The 16,665-nt window shown below is 47.3% G+C and overlaps 1 protein-coding gene and 1 long non-coding RNA gene across 3 annotated transcripts in view; both read right to left on the reverse strand.

Annotated features, from left to right (window-relative positions):
• The window catches only part of LOC139687333 (mucin-19), a 172,370-nt gene extending 162,811 nt beyond the window's left edge, over positions 1-9,559 (reverse strand). For both annotated transcript variants that reach the window (XM_071584500.1, XM_071584501.1), the window contains exon 1: positions 5,674-9,559. In XM_071584500.1, the coding sequence (XP_071440601.1) occupies positions 5,674-8,193 (2,520 nt within the window). In that variant the 5' untranslated portion in view covers positions 8,194-9,559. The remainder of the gene's footprint in view (positions 1-5,673) is intronic.
• An 87-nt stretch (positions 9,560-9,646) lies between these two features.
• The window catches only part of LOC139687278 (uncharacterized), a 355,024-nt gene continuing 348,005 nt past the window's right edge, over positions 9,647-16,665 (reverse strand). Inside the window, exon 6 of the long non-coding RNA XR_011700630.1 lies at positions 9,647-10,020. This is a non-coding gene — a long non-coding RNA (uncharacterized lncRNA). The remainder of the gene's footprint in view (positions 10,021-16,665) is intronic.

Consider the following 16,665-nt stretch of genomic DNA (forward strand, 5'->3'; position numbering starts at 1 on the left):
CGTCGGTGTGACCTTATTAAAGGAATGGTATCTTCAGTTAAATCTGATAAACTGTACTGAAGTGGATACCTGGTGCAAGAAACCGTTTACCCTGAACCCTATTAACTCGAAGGTTTACACAAGAAATAACGGACCATGTAAAATACATTTGGAGTCAGAAAATGAACCTGACGCAAGGATAATACTAAAGGGAACTCAGCGTGGTCGGATTTGAAAACTTGGTTTCCAAATAATAATGGGGAAATAATCAAACGAAATTCTAAGGAGGTATTATTTCGTGCTATTCAGAAGAGAAGTATGTGCAGAATCACCCTATTTATGAAATGAATGAGATACAGAGCCGATTAGGCTGTTTAGTTGAAAAGTCGTCATGAACGAATAGAAAGCGTTAGACTGCTTTTGGAAACCCTAGGTTGAAATTCAATTTAAGTATGAAAATCATATACGCGACTTAACAGCTTACAGCTGCTTATACCTACGGAAATAATGTATGAATCATTTGAGTTCATATCAGGAGCAGAGGCAATAATTTCGACCCCGCATTACGGTGACCGGTGGGACCACAACAACACGTTAAGGGAAATCGACTGTCGGACCGACACCACAATAAAATGAATATCTTTTCCCTTGTAATATTTGTGACCATAACGAAAGAAAACATTGAGTAGGAAAAATTCGAATGCCTGAAAACAGAATTGTACCTCACGTTAAAAATGACAAATTACCAACTGGGCATGGCGACCTAAGACTCCTTGCAGTGCGTCCTGTTGGCGACTGGCATGATAAGATGTGGATGGCTTGAAGAAGGGCATGCACTTAAATGAGCATTAACAAAGATTTGGTAAATGATGCATTCAATAAGAAGAAACGAACATGAGGTGAACATGGGGGGGGGGACCACGTGTGACGCCAGGGTGTGGGCGTAGACGGCTCAACTTCAAGCGGTCCAAGTTTGGCCACCCACAAAATTTGGCAAAAAGTTCGTAGTTGTACGCAAAAAGGTATGATTCGTTTGCAAAGACTTAATCTAATTTTATAGATAAACTATAAACTTTACTATTTGGCATTAATGGGATAGTTGTCTGCTAAAACACATAATTCAGCCAAAAATTATTAATTACCCTTTTTAGAGAAATTGCTAAGGAGTGGAAATTATGAGAAAGGGTTTATTGTGAAGTGGAGGGTTGAGTTGCTCAGCGTCGTGACATTTGGGAGATGGAAGTGAAGCAGTGTTTCGCTTCTGGTTCCATTAAAAACCTAAATTACTGGTAGACTAATGCAAATAAAACAAAATTACCTGCTCCCCAGCCTCCCTCCCAGCCCTTCCCCGTTCTGGCTACACGCCTGAAGAGGAGCAGAAAGGAAGCATGCGAGAGAATGGCAACGAGAGAAAAATACAACCACAGCCAATAAGAGCCAGAGTATGGAAGGAAGCGCAGGAGATTTTTATGCATTTGCCGAGGCAAGAATAAATTAGCGAACCCAGTTCACAACTTCATATATGCTCATATGCATAAAAGCAAAGCATGCTTCCATTTTCACTTCGCGCCGATCGCGTGGGAATCATCGTGCTTTGTGGTCACATACACACGGCGGTCACAAGATACTTGTCCCCGTCTCAGACAACCAATTCTTTCCCGTGGAAAGGGATTTCCGTCAGGGTAAATAGCAATTTACGGCCACGATAAGAATCGTCGGCAAGCAAGGACGACGTGCCCGGTGATGAGGTTCGGAAGCGAATTCGAGCATCTTCCACCTCCAGGGAGACGGGTGAGCGGGGGGTGGGGGAGAGGGTGGGTTTGAGGGCGGGAAAGGGGGGTTGAGTCGGGCAGCAAGCGCCACGCGACTGCGCCAAGGCGGGCCAAGACGTGGGCCTTTTAACGGGATGAGGGCGAGGAGGAAATAAACAAGGCGAAACGTATGGGAGGGGGGAAAAGGTGGCCCGGGGGGGGGGCGAGTCTTTCTCCTCCTCCCCCCTCGTAAAAGCCCCGTCGGGGAACGAGAGCGCCACATCACGGCGGCCTCCGACTGCAATTGATCCGTCGCAAGTTCATTGACTCTCGAGCGCGGAATATCGCGCGATATGGAAATAACGCGAGGAGGCCTCCTCCGCCGCGGTGGCTGCTCCATCATCACCGGCCCCCGATGCGGGGACGTGAGTGCCATTCGTCGTTCGCCCGGGCGGTCTTCCCTTCGATCCGACCAACTAAGGCGGATCGGGACAGAAACGACGGACGTGTGGTGGAAAGTGCATAATTAGCGGCAGGAGTCGGCGAAAAGTTGTATTTTAGTAGTCACTGGCCCGCGACAAGGAGAACTCTTTATCGATCATGTACGACATGTAAAATATACTTTGGCTATACCGCTGAGGAACGCAAGAAAATATAACGCATAGAGCAACACGTGGGGAAAGAGAGAAATGCGATAAGGATAATAGAGATGTGGATTAAGTTATTTCAGATACACAAGTTCTTCAACTTTTAATTCAACAGCGACTTTTAATACAAGTATATATGCATGTATCTATATATACTATATATATAGTACATAGTATACTGAATATATACTGGATATACATAATACCCTTGTGTTTCTTTACAATTCAGGTTTTATCATTAAGCTATGGAGGATAAACTGCATTTAAAAATTAATGTATTAGATTTTCAATGCACAATATTTTTCTTAATGACTACCTCCGTTGTCACTCGGTGAGGTATTTAATGGTCTCTCCATACCCTCATAGAACTAATTTGGATATTAATACAATCGTGAGGGACGCCATGCTTCATTTGATTCTAGTCCTTACACTTCGTGGCATTAAAAATATTCAAGCATGCAGGTATCTCACTCGATTTTTCCTTATTTATGTATTAAGAGAAGTAATGTGCGCTGTTTATTTTAAAAAAATAGTCTACTCCAAACGAGAATATTTCTCAAAGTCATTGTAAGTCCATATGATTGCCATTAACAGAACACATTCTCTCCCGGGACACAAAGAGAATAAATGGTACACCTTGTCGTTAGATGTACCGATATTATTACCCAATCAATCAGCAATCACAATCAGTCAAAATGGACAGTCTTGCTAACAGGAACGGAAAAGCTACAAATAAACAGCCATGTGATGGCATAGAACAGATCGGGAGAAAACATTCGTAAGAAAAAAGTATTTATTCAGGATACAACAACTTCCATTATTTATTTTGGACATCAATATCGTCTATGAAGTGATACCTAATTACATACATGACGTTCAACCTAAGACACTTATCACTTATATACAGAGATCAAAATAATTACCGATTAATAACATAATCACTGGCAGGATAGTTTAATCGTTATCAACCACCGGCTTACCCAGTTTTCCGAGGCATTTTGTTGGCCCTCCTGAAAAGTCTCACGAGATCTATGAATATTTTCTCAGCCAAAATATAGCCTCGAGTTTCCCAATCTTTTTTTATTACGTTCAGTTCATTGGTTCGGTGAAAAGTCTTTTCGACAAAAGAACCTTTCAATGTATCATATATTTAACAAAGAATGAGGTTAGTTATAAACATTGATTGATATGTTATAGTGTATTCAGAAGGAATATTCCCAGTTATAATTAATTTTTAATTATTTCCATTATTATACATTATTGTAAGTCAAGGTCAAAGATAAGTATCAAGCATTATATTTCCATATTCTTCAAAAGGACGATTGGTACAGCTCGCGCTTCTCGTCATAAAATATGTTGTCTCTGTATTTAAATCAGAACTCTTACCGTGCTAAAGAACATCATAAATTGGAGAGAGGTAGAATGGAGGGATGCAGTCAAGCTATCCTAGAGTTAAATTACTGTTGATGATTGTGAATGTTGAAAAATACTGATATTCTTCCTATTTTAATAAGAATGGTTCCAATCGATACAGTTCACTCCTTCGTAATTGGACTGCATGGGCCCATACGTAATCCTCGGCGAGATGTGAAAATAGGGCAGATATGAAAGATCGTGCCATCGGTTTCTATAGATACGATACAACCGTTTCGAGCATATTAAAAATTTTCTATTCATGTCGACAAGAAGTATACGCCCGGGTCAAAATTCCATAATTATTAAACGAATCTGATCTGGACCTTTCGCACTCACAAAAACATTCGGCAAAGCGAACAGGGAGCATTTATTTATTGCATACGTATGTCGAAAGCGCCGTAACATGCAGTCAACGTTTTTCACTTCCGAAATCAACGTTTTATCCTCGCAAAGTGATGGATAATCAGGAGGCGAAGAGTTCTACGTACCGAAGAGGTTCAGAGGAAATCATATTACACTTCTAAGAATCACAGGGCCGATCTAACCGTGATGGTGGAGCGTGCGATTACTTTCGCACTGTAATCACGGTACGGGAAGGTAGGCAGGGGGAGGTCCGCACTCGCATTATGGCATTCTTCCGAGAACACCTCCCGACCACCAGCGCGTAAGATCCGAATAATATGATGATACCTCCTTATGAAGACCTCATTTGTCCTAAAAGGGCTTCGATTTCTCCGAAGGTGGGCTATGAAATCGAATTGCTTTCAAGAAACCAGAGTGGTCAAATTACCGAATTCCAAAACGTAAACATGCGATAATTCGCACGAGCGAAAAAATCTTTCCTGTCCCCGTTGGGAAGGGGGGTGACCTTTACGCAAATTCTATGAGTCGAATTATTCTGTAATAATTTCTCAAGAATATGACACACATTCATAGTATCTCTGGGAAAGAGTCCATGTAAAATATGATGCGCAGAAGGCTGTACACATTCATACCCCAAGCGAGGAAGTTTCGTTAGCGGAAAAACATAGGCCCCTTCTTTTTCCCGCCAAATCAAAACATTTAGAAAGATGGTGGGTGTCCCATTGATATTTTGAACTAGGTTACCTTAAATTCACACGTAAAACAAGAGTGTTTGGGTCTAGAATAAAATATAATATATCAAAAGATCGATGCCATATGGACGGGAAGTATTAACTAGCCCAGGAATAATTTTACGATGACTTCAGCGTCCTTTAAAATCGCAGCTAATGCTGCAAATGCAACTGATCATCACGGATAAAAGAATGAAGGATTATCATTTCCTTAAGGCATTAAAAAGTTCACAACACCTCAATTATTGGACATATTTCAAAGCTTTACCAATTAATAAGGTATGCCCGAGCTAAATAATTTCTTCTGCGACCACTGCCACTGTTTTGCACGAAAAGAATAATTTGGCATCGTGAGAAATATAAACAACCTTAATGTTAAGGTAGAGGCCAAATGTTTTTTCAACATAATTTCACTCCATAGTTTCTGCATTTATTTCGTTCGATTTATCCACCTATTTCGACTTGGAATAGGAAAATACTGGTCATTATTAAAGACGAGAATATTTTACAAATTTTAGTGACGAACGAAAAAAATCAGACGATCGCGTATTTAAACGAGAATTAAAAAATTTTGGTTACTCCAAGCAACAAATCACACATTTCAGGACCGTCCGTAAGCAGAAAAACTGTTGCTTATAATCCATGAAATCTAACGAAAATAGTTGCCATCCTTCACATTAAAAATTGCAACGAATGAAATTATTCTCACAATTACTAGAAAAACTTTGAAAATCGTATGCATTGAAATGAGCTTCCTTAATATTTGTGGAGAAATATGGCACATACCTGTGTTCGAGCCTGCAGTGAAGCCGTGATGGCCGCAACGGTCGGTGCCTTCCTCTTCTCTAAGAGCTCACTGGACGGACACTTCTCGAAGATTAACACTCGCTCCGCCACGGAGCCCCTCGTCAAGAAGGGACGCACGGGGTTGGTTCCGGTCCCACCGGAAGCCGCACCCACGGCACCACCCGCAGCATTCTGATTCCAAGAGGCCTGACCCGCGGCGGCGGCGCCGCTCCTCTCCCTGATGTGCTGCTTCTGCTGCGAGGTCAGCTCCGGATGCGGCACCACTTCACCAATGGCACTACCGATCCCCCTGGCGGCCTTCCGCCTCTGGAACAAGTCCGTGGAGGACGGTGGCGTCCACTGCTGCTGCGACCAGTTCGAGTTCACGGCCCTCTCGAATCTGTTTCTCGTCTCGGACACCGACACAAGGGACTGCGTCTCCTTGGTGACGGGTCCCTGCTGCTTCGCGTCGTCCAGCCTCGCCTGGGCCGCCTTGTATCTCGCCTTCGCGTAGTCCACGAGGGACAACCCGGACAGGGTTTCCCGATTGCCCCCACCGTTCGTCACCGCGGCGTTGGGCTTCGGTGTTGGGGGGTCCTCGGGTTTCGGACGAGGGGGGACCACCTCCTTGACCTCCGCCCCTTCGGCAGGCCCTGGCGACTTCCGCAACCCGAATCGGTTGCCCTCCGCCCTGCTGGGGCTGTTCAGCTCTGGGGTCGTCGGGGTTGAGTTCTGCGCCCTCACCTCCTCCCTCGCGGGGCTGCCGCTCGTCCTTTGGTCGATCATGTCGTCTTCGGGGGCCAGGACGACCCCGGTTCGTAGTGCTTGGATCAGTCGCTCCTCCTCCCTGTCGACCACGTCGGCGAGCCTACGCTGCTCGTCGTTTCCCCTACTCGCCAACTTCCTCGCGGGCATCGTCGCATACTTGGCGGCCGTGTTGCTTACGTTGTGGGGAGTAGGACTGGCGGGCGTCTCGGACGACACCAACTTGCTGGTTACGACCTCCTCTTTCTTCCCCGGTTCCGGCCCGGGTTTCGCTCCTCTGACTTTTAAGGGCCAGGTCGTCGTGCCGGACGGCTGCTGGGATTCGTTACGAGAGTTAGGCGACTGCTGTTGCGGTTGCTGGGGAACAGGTTGCGTCAGGATTGGTTTCGGTTGGATGGCCGGCTGATGCGGGCTCATGGATGGGGACGGAGGCTGCGAAATGGGGGACATAGACGCCACGCTCCCGATCAGCGGCGCTGAATTTTTCCGCTCGAATTTCTGCAAGGCGGATTGAATCGAAGACGGGAGTTCCTTCTTCCTCTGCCTCTGGCGCGCCTTGTCCTCCACCACGAAGTCACTCACGAGTCTCTCGAGGCCCGAGGCGTCGTCCAGGAGCATTCCCACGCTGGGAGGCGGCTGCGGCACGGGAGTGGGCAGGTTTGTCAGCGCTTGGGACTGGTTCGGCTCCGACCTCCTCCGGACGGGTGTGGGCCCCGCGCCGGAGGGACCGGATTGCCTGGGCTCCACGGAAACAGGTCGCTGGACTGTTGGAACCCTCTCGGTGCCTGCGAACGAAGAAGGCCCGGAGACGGGAGACGTGGGTCCGATGACGGCGGCAGAGAAACTCGCCTCCACCGCGTCCCCGGGTTTGCAGCCGAGGATCTCCGAGGGACCCAGTCCCCGCGCCTTCCAAGCGCGGTATATCGCCTCGGCGTGGTCGGAGATCTGCTTTGCGATCGCGGCCACATCCTCTTCCTCTCCCGCCGAGGAAGACGTCGTCTTATCGGACTCGCTGGAGCGCCTCTTCCCGCCGCCACCCTGCCCACTCATCTTGACAACACCCCCCACCTCCTTGCCCGCGGAATCCGCAGAGAACTTTCGCCTCGTCACAGTGGGGTTCGCCGGGGCGGGCATCTCGGGCGCCGCGGCGCTGGCCATGCCACGCAAGGCGGCGAAAGACGGCGGCGGCGGCGGGGGAGGGCTGTTGCCTCCGCTCTCGCCACCGCTGCTGCTGCTGCTGTCGCTACGGCTGTCACTGCCGAGGCTGCCACGCCTTCGCCAAGCCTCCGCGTCCCTCCTCCCGGGGACCAAGGGCCCCAAACCTCCCTCCTCCTCCTCCGATCCCTCCTCTTCCGTTCCCCTGCGCAGCTGCGGATGGTGAGCCAGGAGATAGGCGACCGTCTCCGGGGACAGCTCAGCCTCGCTGTCCAGCACCAGTTGCGCTAAATCCTCAGTGACCTCGCTCCCAGTCGCCGAGCTCTTCCTCCCGTCTTCGTCGACCAAGGGTAGGACCTTCACCGGGATGGCGTATCCGAAGTGGACGGCGTTGCAGTCGGCGCTGGAAACGAGGCAGGCGTTGAGATCGGGACAGTGGACGGCTCTCGACGGCCTCGGGTCCACAGTACACGAGGCGTACCTGTTAGTCCTGGCGTACACCCTGACGGCCTCCTCGCCCTTGCGGGAGTCCTCCTGTCCCCAGCGACCTCCCGCCTCCTTCCCGACAGCGGGACTCGCCCGTGCCAGTCCCGGGTTCATTCCCCGGGAGGACCACTCTCGGAGTTACGAAAACTGCCGGACGACGGCCAGGGCATGTTAACTGAGGGACGGGTTTTTTTCTGACGGGAAACTAATTTCTGTTATAACGGGTCAGAATCGAAGTGCCAAGGAGTTCACTCAAAAAATCGTGTGAAGATCCGCGGGCCCTGATTCCGACCACATTCCCTTTTCCTCACAAGATGGCACAGAAAAACATCCAGAACAACAGACAACCAGCCTGCATGCGATGACAGGGTTCACCGAAGGAATAATATCAAAGAGTGAGCATCAAAACTCGTAAAACACATCAAAAACACACGCACAATCACTCTGGGAGTTTTTATTTAACTATTGGGTATCACAAAACTCTGAAAATTCACTATCCGAAAATTCCCTTGGGGGCTCACTTCACTAAGACGATTTTAAATACTTTTCGAACTAACACACGCCTCAGGCCGAAAATATAATGTCATATAGGCTAGGGTTGATACAGTGGCGATATTATTTGAACTGCAGTCGCTGTGAGTCTCCGAGGACGGGCTCGGAGATTGAATACGTCCGGGTTTAATCCTGAGAATGAGTAGGCACTTGACTAAGCGACAGGGAGAAGAGAGACTGCGAGGGAAGAAGCCTCGAAGGGGAAGAGAGTGAGCGAGAGAGGGAGAGATTAAAGGTGGAACCGTTCGCGGGGCGGGGGACGGGGAAGAAAGGGTCTAAAAGGAGGAAACGAGAGAGAGAGCGACGGGGTTGGCTATAAGCGTGCTCCCTCGGCGCCTCCTCAGCTGGCACTGGTTCCGCGACGTTCTGTGCGGCGGGCGTCGCGGCGCACGGGGCTCTCAGCAGCGCTCGATCGGCGGGCGAAGGGTCCGACGGCAGGACGTCGGCGTCGCCACCTCCGCGACGTCGTTCCCTCGATCCACCTCCTCCGCAGACGACACTAAAGCCTCCTCCTCCTCCACGTTCCTCTTCTGTTCGGGGTCTTCCCTCGCGATCGGCGGTGTGATGCCGACCCGCGCCATGGCAACCCTCTGGCGGGGATGGGGAACGGGTGAGGGGTATGGTCTTCTCTTGGCAGCGGGATCCACCGAAATAGCGAAAGCGGAAGGGAAAAAGAACACGGAGAGGGGGGAAATAAAAGAGGGGATTGGACGATGCGTCCGACTGGTTCTCCTCCGGCTAGCGGCTGTCCCCTTCCCCCCGAACACCCTTGCACTCGTGCCCGTAAGATTTACCTCCCACCCTCCACAACCTCCGGACCTTCTCCTCAAATCCTTTATGTCTCCAGAAATGAATGTCGGGAGTGCGTGCGAGCCCGACTTCCTTTCACTGCAAATACACTCGCACCCCAGTGAGCGCGGTAGTTACCCGTGGCGCCCCTTCCCATCGACGCCTCCCCGTCACTTCACCCCTCCGGTCCCGCCACCGTCCCCTCCCCCCTCTCGCGCACCTCCGAATCCCAAATGGTAGGAACCCACGTGGATTCGCGAGCTGCGTGTGCGATCGCGGACACCTCTCCTGCCGAAGCGATCAAATCGAAGGGACGTTTTCTCTTTCCCTCGCGTCTTCCTTCACTCGAAAGGTGCGATCGATGGTGCGTGGACCCCCTCCTCCTCTACCCCCTTGCACTTCCCTAGTCTTCTTTCATCCCCCGAGCACGCAGGAGGGCGGATTGGGGTCGGTCAATAGCACTGTGTCCGTCGGGAGAGCCCCGTTAATGATCCTCCGCCTCCCTCCTCTCCTCCTTCCGGGGTCCCACTCAGCCGCTCTCACGGCCCTGGACGTCGCCCGCGACGCCTTCGGGATGTGATGATGCTCGCGAAGGGAATCCTGGAGCGACAAAACAAAAGAAACAAAGAGTCAGTCATAGCCAGGAAGAAAATTTTTTTATAAGAATGCACAAAAGGTTATAATGTGCCGCGTCCGCATTTGCGAAACACGGAAGATCTTCCTTTTCTTCCCGAGCTTTGATCAATTCTTCGAGATCCCGAGAGAAGACGATAAGAATACACTTTCCCGCCATCACAAATAGAAGCGTGCACCTGTGGAGGGGAGGGGGAGGAGAAGAATGGGAAGGGAGGGGAGCTTAAACGGAACTGATTCTTACGGTGATAAATTTCGTAAATAAGTTCTGCACCGCGATTACTGTGTCTCCGTAAATGCGATCATTTTTTTGGAATCAAACACCACATAAATAAAGATATGGGTGCGGAGGCGGAAAGTGAAAGCACTGAAATCTTTAATCCGTAAACAATGGCTCTGAAAATTGAGCGCCCATCATCCTTGGAGGACTAGCGTGGGAGAGCACTCAAGTGGAGCTCCATCAAATGGAGGCTTTTCATTTCTTTTTAGTTAGCCGAACTTTAAGTTGTATCCAAAATCCAGAAAATTCATGAATACCAATCCAACACGTTACTATGTAATAAGACGTACTCGTAAATAACTTAAAACAATTTAAAAATTATCATTCTTCACACTGTTTTTATATCTATAAACGTACAATGAACATAACAAAAAATACATCAACGCTTGATATCATTGAGTGATGCTGTCACTTTAAAAACACTATTGAGGACGGCAGCGGGAAATCACTTCAATTATTTATCTCAAGAATGTAAAATAAATAGTAAGACTAGGATGAACATAAAAGTTGGAGGGTACAAACTAGAACAGATAAAGCAGTTCTCCTATTTGGGAATCGTTTTGGATGGAGTTGGACAGAGTGGTGGGGGGATTAAGAGAAGGATATCGTCAGGTTAAGAAGCAAAATTTAACAAAGAGGTGAGAGTTGATGAGGGACACGCTAGTTACTCTTGAAAATGCTATGCATAAAATACTATTAAAAACTTTAATACGTATGATTAATGTACGTACGTAGTACGTAGGAGCGTATGATTAAGAAACCGGATTTATGAGGCGGGAGGACAAGTCTGCGATCGGAGGTCCTTGAGATGTGGGTGTGGAGAAAGATGGAGAAAATTAAATAGGCGAAGAGGACACTAATGATGTAGTTCTGCGCATGGTGGGAGAAGGGAGTAGGGTGCTGACAGAGGAATTCGCAGAAGGCATGACAAGTGGGTGCAGGAAGTACTGAGAGGCAATGGGATGCTGGAGATGATAATGGAAGGAAGAACGCTGACAAAGCGACATAAAGGCGAGACAGGAATAGGCATTTCGGACGAAATTAACAGACTTAGAAAGAATACAGAGATACGGAATGAGCTACTCGGACTACTTTAAGATGTATTACGGGATTAAGGATATTTATGGGAATGTAAGTTAGACATTAGAAGTACAGTAGTGTGTAGTACCAGGCTCCATAAAAATCCTACCCCATGCCACTACGCCACTGGATGTACTAATCTACGCACTATGTTCACTATTCGTATTTATTTCCATGCATATTGGAGGCTACCATCCAGTTTTTGCTGATTGTTTTCTTTTTCAATGGATTTATTTACAAGAAATTTAATTTAACTTAAATATGCTGCATTTTTGAGAAATAAAATTGAAAAGTACACTTTACACTTGTTCTTTTAATAATATGAAATTAAAATTCCGAATAAATAAGTTTAAAATTCAACCTATAAATGTAAAACTTAAGATTCATAATGAATTATTGTCAATGAGAAGGTTATGATAAATATAAATGCCCCAAATAAATGCAAAAATATACGTACTTGTCATTAAATTAACGATTAAAGACTGCAATACAGGAGAGACACTGAATCGTAGCCATGAATCATAAAAAAATATGAATTTGTAATCGTTTTAAAGTCCCATTCTCCGATGAAAAGAGTTTGAAATAGATTTTACTGAGTTTGGATGCAAGGAAGGGCTCCAGCTGTTTCATTCTTCATTTAATTTCGTTAATAGCATTTACGGCCAAACCGATCAAGAGAGAAGGCATAATTAATTTGAAACTTAGTGAACGTCACTTTTCGAGAGTCATCGGACTCCTGGAGGCATTGGCATTAGCGGCTTAAAGAGGGTGAGGAGCCAGGAATCATATGACAGTCGGTACTTGGATTCCGCTGTGAAGCAAAAGAAATTTGTTCCCTGGAAACATGGAACGTAATCTCCTTAGACAGTTGGGTGTCGTAACTAATGATACCGCAATATTTACGGACGCGGCCTTTCTCGTAGAATCTCTCTCGCAAACAAAAGGAGTGCGATCATATTTTGTATTCAGAGATTCCAACCAATGAGCAACGACGGAAATTAATCACTCGGGGCAATTCATCATTCAACTGATGTTTTTATTGTAAACGCACTCCAGAGCAAATTTTTATCACAATAATGCACACAGTTGCAATAAAGTAAAATACACCAAAAAAGTGAACATGGGCGGTAAATTCAAAGAGGACCAATCAGTATTTATGTAACTACTGGATCAAATATACCGATATCAGATTGAAATTGATCTATAATTTGCTGCTGGGTTCATTCCCTCATGTCCTCCGCATTACCATTGGAACAAGGTCAACCCTACTCCGCTGCATAGGGTTCCAAACACATGAGAGTCGGCTCGGATGAACTCGCGCAGCATTCGCGGGATTCCTCCCCTCGCTCACCGACGCCACGATTGGCCGAGGCGCGGGTGGCAAGCAGGAGTGCCACACAGTGTTGACTGGGGTCGACCGACGCACGCTACACTCGGGGGAATCCTCATGGCAAAGAGACAAGGGCAGATTAGGGGCACACGAGAATTGCATCGGCCGAGGGGAGAGCGGCGAAGAAGGGATGTACGGAGATGAAAGGTTGCCACTCCTTCGTATCGAGGGTGTTGAGGCCACTGCACCTCGAAGGCGGGCTCGGCAAGATTCGGGAGAAATAGCAGCAGACGGCGGATGGGTGGGGGAGTACACCTCGTCTGCGATAATTCAGCGACTCTTGTATTATTCCGCCGGATATTATAATTCAGGAGAAGTGTCAATTTTCCATAACCATTTCAGAACAGTCCACTTTCGAATCAAGGTGACTTGTCGCTGTGGAAGCGTGACAAATCGAAAAGTAAACCACTTTGTAATAAAAGCAAGCACTATTGTTAAGGAATCGAACGGTTTCAGCGTAGCAATCACGTAATTTTCAAGTGATATTTAAGTTATATATAAATACACATACGCCAGTAAATATTATCCAAACCTCTCTAGTACGACGTGATTGTTACATTGAGAGGTCAAATTTTTACAAGAAAATGTGGAATATTAAAGTTTGTTTATTTTTTAAAACTCTAACTGCGAACTGAAATTGAAGCGTTTTCTTCGCGGAGCTAAAAAAACACAATATACCGATTAACTGCAAAGAAGAACTGCAAATACACTGATATACATTCGGCACTGATCTACAGGTCACATGTAAGCGAACAAAAGCGGAAGGCTTTGATTCACCAAACGACGCACTGACCTCCCTTTCCCTGATGCACTCACTACTGACGAACAAAAGCGGAGTTATTCCGTTGACGTAGAAGGGTTTACCGCACACAGCGTCGGTTGTTCACTTGCCTTCATGGAGTAAACGGTTCATTTGGAAATGGTTCAATCAAGACATCCCATCACTAGAGAGCCAGCTTAAACCTAAACACTCCCCATTTACCTTAGTGAGCGAAGGCACGGCCGATGGACAAGCGCATATTGGCGCATGGTGCGTGCGATTCGGTGGCGAGAGCGCCCGCCACACGACATAAAAGGTCCGCTTTAGTCGGCCAGGGGTGGAGGAGGGAGTCGTGGTGGCGAGTTGATAGCGCGAGGGGCGGGAAGTGTGTGTGGGGGAGTATGGGATTGGAGGTGGAGGAGGATGCGGGGCGGGATGAGGGGCCGGGGGGGGGGGGGTTGAGAGTGTGGGGGGGGGGGATGGGAAAGGCAAGGGAGGGGCATCTCGTCTAAATTGCCGTGGAAGTAGGTCGATGGCAATTTTAAAAAGGGTGAGCGCATTGTGTGCTAGTGTGTGTCTGTCGCGCGCGTTCATGGGTGGGCACGTGGGTGGGAAGATGACACGCAGGGGCCATCAGTGGGCACGAAAGCGAAAATAAAAGACGGGAGAGGAGGAGGAAGGGGATGTGCGGGGTGGGGGTTGGGGGGAGAGAGTAGGAGGAATCAATCCTTCACATGAGGTCGTTTCGCCGCCATGCCTCGGTATGTTTGACCGCGAGGGTCGGGGTAGGATGCCGCCGAGGGAATGAGAGATTTCCACGAAGTAAAGAAAGACGAGAAGTTGAATCATCATCGAATTTTAATATCTAGTAGCACACAATCGCATCACGATTTTCGTCGATGACCAAACGAGACGGCAGAAATATTACAGCTGCGAAATCTATGCCACGGCAATTAACTGAAGGTCTTTTACACATTCAAACACGAAAGCCCGGAAAACGGCGAAAACATATTCGTACAGTTATACAGATGTAGAGAAAAGGGATGGATAGGGACACATACGATAGGAACACATACTATATGCAAACAAACGGTTGGTGGAAAAGGTGGAAGGGTGAGTATTCGACGCAGAAAAACGTTATCTTGGCACCATGGACCTTCGAATTTCCGAGCCGCGGCTCTAATCATGAAGCTTAGAGTCAGAATATCGACCCTGCAAGTCGAAGGTCCGAGTCCCGATAGAGGAAACTCTTTTTGCTTGGAATCTGCACCTATACATCTTCCCCACTAACCTTAGGGTCGCCCTTATGCGTTGCTATCCCTTTTCGCAATAAATGCATTAGTGTGTGAATGCGTGTGTATGTGTGCAAGCATTGACAAAAATGCCGCTGGACAGGAAGAACTGCTATATGAATGCATTCACTTGTCGTAAGGATATTAATCTGAGACGACCTCTTCTCCTAGTAACTTATCATAACATGTGACAATGAAATTACTTCTTATAATGCCAGCATGAGTAAATGGAAAAAAATGCCTCCAATTATGGCAAAATAAAAAAATTACAATAACAACGTATCTCCTACCATCTTGTTATAATTTGAAACCAATATCATCAGCTTGGGTCGACAGGGAATCCTGGAAACTTGCAACACCTCTCCGGAAAAATGGAATTTGCAATTCCAGACCTTCATTCCTCTTCACTCTCATAACTTGCATGTAAACACGTTTCCCACAAAAAATCTGCATTTATCCGTAACGCGAGAGAGACATTCCCGGGAGGCGACATGACAATAGCACGCCGCTTCTTTCGCATCGAGTCACATCCGAGGGTCCAAGCGAGTGTTTGGGGGGGGGGGGGGGGAGAGCCGGAGCGTGGTTCGCTCATCGTGAAGATATGAGCCGTCTTCCTAAGATTAGGTACACTATATTCTCCGCTGACGCGAGGTGAGTTCCTCTTTTACCAGAAAACTGGGACATTTTGCCACTGTGGGAATAGACAATTTAATTTGGGGAAAGGCGCATACCATCCATGATCATAAATTTACAACTCTTCATACGAAGTTATGAAAATGAGATTATTAAGGCCCTTGTTCCCTTGGCGCGAACCTGGTCTCCTGGACGAAACGTCCCGCCGAAATTCTCCGAACAACTCGGCGATTTTAATGAATTCCCGAAAGGACTACCGGCAAAGTTATAACTGGGAACCTTTAATACTCATTATCAGTGAAACCCCTCAACGTGCTGACTCCTAAGCTTCAAGTCAAGCCTTTCGCTACCGTGACGCAAAATTAACTACGTCGACCCTATATAAACGATATAGATGTGCCCGCCGAAGCGAATCGAAAGTAGAGAACATAAATACAAATAGAAGATAGACCAGAGAGGGTGCGACATACGGATCGCGGCGATGGATCGCAGTTCACAGAAGATTTCGCGTGAGATCGCCTCCGTCCCACGCGTAAGAGATACCGCCCATACCGCGGCAAAGGGCGAATCCTGGACCTGCCACGAAAAAACACGGAGATGGAAGAGAAAACTCACGGTCATAATTTTTTCAAATCATTTTAATAACTCCTTCGAAACGGAAACTACACACAAACACAGACACACACGCCCATTTGAAAACAGTGATTATTTCACAATCAAGCCTACGTGAGAGGATTCGATGATAAATTTAAATGCGAACATCGTCAATTGGTTGCTGACGTGGGGCAGGACGGCGGCTGTGGTCGTAAATTTCTCGAAACGTGATTATTCTTGCCTTTGATTTCGCCTATCATAGTGAAAAATATAGTGGAGGTGGTTACCCGTGGCCTTCTTTCAGAGTTATTTTGACTATTGCGTCGTTTCTGGAGACAAAAAAATATTTCGAAATATTTCTGAAGAGCCGGCGAAAGTAGAAAACATAAAAAAATAACAAAGCCCAAATCCAGGCAAAAATGTGATGGATTGGGAAAGACACGAACGTCCGCTAAAATGGCGAAAAGCCCGTGAACTCCAGAACCTTCATCCCAGACGTGTGCTTCCTAACGCTATGACACTACGAATCTAACGAACTTCATCGCTCGATTTCGGGACGGGTAATACTTGGCATACGCAGGAA

The sequence above is a fragment of the Hetaerina americana genome, unplaced genomic scaffold, assembly GCF_022747635.1.
Source record: "Hetaerina americana unplaced genomic scaffold, ioHetAmer1.1.p SCAF_19, whole genome shotgun sequence".
Classification (NCBI taxonomy): Eukaryota; Metazoa; Arthropoda; class Insecta; order Odonata; family Calopterygidae; genus Hetaerina; species Hetaerina americana.